The sequence below is a fragment of the Neovison vison genome, chromosome 6 (assembly GCF_020171115.1).
Source record: "Neovison vison isolate M4711 chromosome 6, ASM_NN_V1, whole genome shotgun sequence".
NCBI lineage: Eukaryota > Metazoa > Chordata > Mammalia > Carnivora > Mustelidae > Neogale > Neogale vison.
The window spans coordinates 207,965,240-207,971,303 of NC_058096.1; the positions used below are offsets into that span (position 1 = coordinate 207,965,240).

The window sequence follows — 6,064 nt, forward strand, 5'->3', positions numbered from 1 at the left end:
TCTGGGGGGCTCCCATTGCCTTGATGAAGCCTTCTGGGCTCCCTAGGGATATGGATGGAAGCATTGCCCTGCACACTGGGGCCCTTAGAGCACGAGATGGCCACACTTGCCGCTATCCAGAATCGCCCTTGGCTTTGCTGTCTGTGCTTGTATAGCCTACAGCTTCCAGATACTTTACAACATGGTCCTCGGAGCCTTTATCTTGACTGGAAACTGTTGCCAAGGTCCAGTTTCAGTTCGTGCTTTGGGAAGGAGCAGTCCTCTACTGGGGACCCAGGAGAAGGTTGGGGAGTGACCGTGACATTTCAAAGTCTAGAACATAGATGGCAAACACTTTGCTGGGGTGGCCAGATACATGTGAGCTGAGCTGACAGAGAGCTGGCCAGTGCAAAGCGTGTGGGGATTTAAAATAAGCCATGAAACACAGAGCGCACACATCCGTGGTTCCCGGACAACCAAGCTTTATTAAAATTATCCCGATCTGATCGAACAGTTACAGCAACCGTGCTTTGAGGGAACCAATTAAACTCCCATGAAGGAGCAATAAATAACATTAGATCAGTTTCTTGGCAAAACCTTATTTTTGCAGCTATTTACGATACAGCTACTTCTGCAGACGGGTGCGTTTCCCTTCTCATAAAAGGAAAATAAGAGAAAGGATCACGGGAAACTGTTTCTAGGAGAGATGTGGAAAGACACTGGTGGGCAATGTTTAAAGTGGGACCATGAAGATCAGCTCCCAAACTGTCCCCCCCCCACTGTCACCCCTGGCATGTGCTTAGAATTTAAAATAAGTAGATTTTAAAATTAAGAGGTAATTAATTATGTGGAAATAAAGAATGCTGCATGGAGCTCTGGTATGAAATAATCTCGTCTTTAGGGATACTTGGGCTAATATCCAGGGCCCATGTGGAACGGGCTGACTTGGCTGATCATTCCCACCTGGGGCCTGGGGCGGGGTGGGGGGCATGAGCCAGTAGACCCGTCACAGGTCGGGGGGAGTGTGACATCCATCTGGCATAGCTCAGGGATCAGGCATTTGCACTGATTTTTCCTGGTAGAACCACCTCAGGGCTTTGAATCCTCTTGTGTCAGTGAAGCAAGAAGCTCCCGGCCCACGTTTGCCCGCTTTTCTGTCTCATCTAGATTGTTCCGCAACCTCAGTTTTGCTTCCAGTCTCTGCCTCCATTCCTCTCTGAGCCTGAAAATAGAAAGCAAACAGCAAGCAGAGCAACCATGTCCATGGTGCTTGGTCTGGGGATGCCTTCCCCGTCCTGAGGGTGTGTGTGTGTGTGTGTGTGTGTGTGTGCACGTGTGCATGCATATTCAGGTTTTAAAAGGTATGCAGAGGACTTGAAATTTAAATATATGCATATTTTATATTTTATAGGTATATCATTAGCTCTCACTTCTGCCCAGCCTCGTCTAGTCTTAATCCTTCAAACTTTTCCTTTGAGAGTGCAATGTCTTTCAAATACAGGGACAGGGGCGCCTGGCTGGCTCAGTGGGTAGAACACGCAACTTACTCTTGATCTCGGGGTTGGGGTTTCAAGCTTCATGTTGGGTGTAGAGCTTCCTTAAAAGTGAAGGGGGGAAAAAAAACCCCACAAAGTACGGGGCGGGGCGGGGCGGGGGGGGGACCTCTGTGCCTCTAGAATTGTTTACTCAGCCAAGCTATCTTTCCAAAAAAAGAGGTGAAATAAAGATGTCCTCAGCCATACAAAAACTGAAAGAATTCATCACCAGCAGCCTGTTCCTACAGGACAAGTTAAAGGAAATCTATCAAGCGGAGGGGGAATGACTCCAGGTGGAAATCAGGATCTGAAGGATGGAGGGACGGGCCCCTGAGAAGGTGACTGTGTGGGTATATTAGTCATTTTCCCTCACAACTTGACTCTCCCTAAAAGGTAATCGGTGTCTGAGAGCAAACCTGTTAATGATGTTATGTGGGGTTTATGACAAATGTGGAAGCAGAGCCCTCTTTTGCACAAAGGCCAGGGGATGAGCAGTGGGGGGTTGTGTGGTTAGAAGCCTCTCACGCCCTACAGGGGACCATGTGGCACTAGAGGGCACACCGTGACAGAAACCCTAAAGCAACCCCTAAAATAACATCAGGAGATACTGTGGCAAAGCCGACAGAGGAGATGACATGAAATCAGGACAAATACTTAATTCACCCCAAAGGAGGCAGAAAAAGAAAGGAATGAAGAACAGACGAGAGAACAGGAGACAAAAAACAAGATGGCAGATTTAAACCCAATGGCACCAGTTAGCGTTAATGATGTGAGCCACTCGATTAAAATGCAGGATCATCGGGAGTGCTGGGTGGCTCAGTCATTAAGCATCTGCCTTTGGCTCAGGTCACGATCCTATGGTCCTGGGATCGAGCCCCACATTGGGCTCCCAGCTCGGCGGGAAGCCTGCTTCTCCCTCTCCCACTCCTCCTGCTTGTGTTCGCTCTCTTGCTGTGTCTCTCTCTGTCAAATAATCAATTAAATAAATACGTCTTAAAAAAAAAAAAGCAGGATCGTCAAATTGAATAAAAACCAATGTTGAAATGGATGTCACCTGCAAGAAAATCACTTTTGATATGAAGGTAGCAATAGGTTAAAATTAAAAGTGTTAGGAGTTAACTGGACACTTAGGGAGTTGGGTCCAGGGTCCCCAGCAAGAAAGCAAAAGAAGCTGGGACAGCTCAGACAAGACCACGCTAGCATCCTGTCCAGCAGCCTCTGTGGGAGTCACTTGCTAAACATCCTGAAATAAAACAACATTGGTCACTATCGCAAGGTGAAGCAGTTCGTCTCCAGATGTCAGCCCCAAAGACTTGCAACGCAGGAACAATGACCCCATAGGTAGACAGGTGCATGAGCAAAGCCCTGACTGGCACAGCTTAGCGGCCAATCCACAGGGACCCACACATAGGACGCTCAAGATAGTTCCTCAAAAGAGTTTTTTAACCCCGTAGATTTGAATGCCCAAACGGCAGCCCTCCTGGGCCCCCTCCCTCTCCGGGAGCTTTATACTATGGCTTAATAAACTTTGCTTTGCTGCCCACCAGTCTTTGCCTGATCTACTCCTTCATTCTTCCAGGGCGCATGACTAAGAACCGTGGGCACTAAGGGAACAGAAATCCTGTAGCAAAGGATGGAAATAGATTCCATCTTAAACCCAGTCAAAGAAAGCCAAGTAGTTGTAGTCAAGCCAGACAAGGTAGATTTCAAAGGCAAGAACATTACCAGAGAGAAAGAGGGGTTTTTTTTTGCAATAAGGGGGCCAATTTTTCAAGAGAATATAACAATCCTAAGTGTTTGTAATAAAACAGAGCTTCAAAATACACAGAGTGAAATGAGACAGAGCTGTAAGGAGAAACAGACCAATCTGCAATTGAGGCTGAAGATTTCCATAACCATTTTCCAGCTGTCGAGAGAACAAGCAGGACATAAGTCAGGCCATGGAGCACTTGAACAACAATATTGACCGCCTGCTCCCGTCGGATGGAGGGTAAGGACTCTCCAATAGCCCTTTCCTCTTAGTGTCTGTGGTAAAAGTAACAGGGAGAAACCAAGGCACAGGGAGATCTGTCACCCTGGCCTTCTGCCTCTGCTGCCTTTAATCCTGGACTAAGTGGCCGAACTGAGGATGCAGGGGAACAGACCTTAGGCGTGTTTTCCTGTCCCTGCCTGGCAACCACCTAATGAGCTGGGACAGTCTTTTCCATTTTGTGCAGGGACAAGGCGGATTAGTGGGTGAGAGCAGAGACCCTCCGGAGGGGGGTGCATGGTTCAAATGGGAAGGGGAAAAGCAGAAAGCTTATTTCCTGCAGTCTTGTGTCAAGTGCATGGACAGAACACTGTGCACATATATTTTCATATTTTTAATGAACTGAGGTTTGTTTCGGAGCTGATTTGCTCTCCCCTCAGCATGTCCCTCGCTTTCTGCATCTTCTTCAAACAGCTCTCCTGCACCTGAGACCTTCTGCGTGTTCCCGGGGTGGGGGGAGTGGGGGGGTGGGACGCAAGGCTATGCGCGGTGGGGAGGCACACCTATGGGCAGCGTGGGTGGCATGCTGAGCGGCCTGGCCTGGGGAAGGGAGATAGCAGGGACCATAGAAATGACTAACTGTCCATCCACCTCAGCTTCTTAGAGAATCCCTGGAGGATACTCCCTAACATGACCCTCTGGCAGCTAGGAGAGCCTGCTTCTCCTCCTCACCTGGGGCCAGGAATATGGCCAAGCAGGTCTCCACGTGTGGAAGAGGCCGGTTCCTGTCTAGGGCTCAGGAGGGAGTTTGGAAGGCAACTGTGAGTTTCAGTGGTGCGAACTGGTGCGTATCATTAGTCCAGCAAGCATGCTCGGGTGGAGTCATGGCCCCACTGTCAGGCCAGCACACAGCTGTCCCACCACCCCTGGCTGTGCCCTTTGCAAACAGACAGCAGCTGAGCCGTTCCATGAGGGCACAGAGGACCCAGAAGAGCTGGTCCCCCACTGGATCCCTGAAGTGGAGGCAGTGTGTGAGGGTGGTGGGCTGCCCCTGTTCCCACAGACACGGCAACCCCGGTTTGCCCAAGTTCGTTATTGCTCTACAGGGGGCAGACTGGCATGTGGCCAGCACAGGGATGGGCATTAGTGGGGTGACAGCTCATGGGCCTCCCTCAGAGAACCCTGCGGGGCCTCCTGTGTCTTCACCCAAATGAGCACTAAGCATCGATCACTCTCTCTTTTGCTTGGCTGCTTTTCATGGACACATCTGCTAACCTGTTCCCCAAATTCAGTGCAACCCTCCTGCCCTAGAAATGGGGACAGAGAGATTTTTCCATTTACAAAGATATGCATCAAAGTGTCCATTTGTTAATGTGCAAGAATGATTAAAATTATTGCCCACAACCAGAGGTGGTGGCAGGAACATATGTAAGGAAAATAGAAATAATTATGTCCTCTAAGACGCCAGTCTGGCATTCTTCCAGGGAAATCTGTTTTGTTCTTAAAAAAGAAAATAAACAAAGGTGGTGATGCATTTGTGGTTGGGGACATTGATGGCGGGGAGGTTGTGTGCGGGGGAAGGGGTGATCTATGCGAATTCTACTTTCTGCTTAATTTTGCTGTGTACCTAAAACTGCCCTAAAAAGTAAAGTCTATTTTTATTTTTTAAAAGATTTTATTTATTTATTATAGAGACGGAGCACCCACATGCCTGAATGGGGGGTAGGGGCAGAGGGAGAGGGAGAATCTATTTTTTTTTTGAAGATTTTATTTATTTATTTGTCAGAGACAGAGGGAGAGAAAGCGAGCGAGCACAGGCAGACAAAGAAGCAGGCAGAGGCAGAGGGAGAAGCAGGCTCCCTGCCTAGCAAAGAGCCCGATGTGGGACTCAATCCAAAGAGCCCGATGTGGGACTCGATCCCAGGACCCTGGGATCATGACCTGAGTCAAAGGCAGCCGCTTAACCAACTGAGCCACCCAGGCATCCCGGGAGAGGGAGAATATTAAGCAGACTCCCACCGGGGCTCCATTCCACCACCTTGAGATCATGACCTGAGCTGACATCAAGAGGCGGATGCTTAATGGACTGAGCCACCCAGACGCCCCCCAAATAAAGTCTATTTTAAAAAACTAATTTGAAAAAAAAGTAGACAAAGGAGCCACATACTTTCTCAGGGCACTTCTTCCCAGGCGATACTCCTCGTATTCCCGGTAGTAGGTCTGCTTGCCAATCTCCCGCTCCCAGAAGCGCTTGAGTTCGTGACAGGTGTTCCCGCAGAAGACCTCCCGGCGGACGTACTGATTGTTCATCCCCTGGAAAAGGAGATGTCCGTGGAACCCCCGTGGAACACGCTCCCGCAGACTCTGGAGGGCAGAGAGTCTGTGGACCCAGACCTATTGGAAGGGGACCCTGGCCAGCCGCCGAGCCTCACCTCGGGGATGACGTCACGGCCTCACCGCCTGTTGCCAAGATACAGGGATGTGAATGCCCACGCTCCCTGGAAATACCTCCGACCTTCCTTCCTCCTCCCTTTCTCCCCTTCGAGAAGCATGGGCCGTCTCAGCGTCCTACCAGCAGGTG

At 49.6% G+C, this 6,064-nt stretch overlaps 1 protein-coding gene across 1 annotated transcript; it reads right to left on the minus strand.

Moving 5' to 3' along the window:
• Positions 1–1,068: 1,068 nt before the first annotated feature.
• FAM240A (family with sequence similarity 240 member A) lies at positions 1,069–5,799 on the minus strand. Its single transcript, XM_044254866.1, has 2 exons — positions 5,651–5,799; positions 1,069–1,201 (listed from the first exon to the last, which is right to left on the minus strand). Exons 1-2 carry the CDS (start codon positions 5,791–5,793, stop codon positions 1,069–1,071), a joined length of 276 nt encoding a protein of 91 aa, XP_044110801.1. The 5' UTR covers positions 5,794–5,799.
• Between the last annotated feature and the right edge of the window lie 265 nt (positions 5,800–6,064).

Bases quoted from the DNA above. Each gene is read 5' to 3' on its own strand.
- FAM240A (XM_044254866.1), bottom strand. From the start codon at position 5,793: ATGAACAATCAGTACGTCCGCCGGGAGGTCTTCTGCGGGAACACCTGT. The intron at 1,202-5,650 runs GTATGTGGCTCC...TTCTATTTTCAG, and splicing joins GGAAGAAGTGCCCTGAGAAA to GCTCAGAGAGGAATGGAGGC.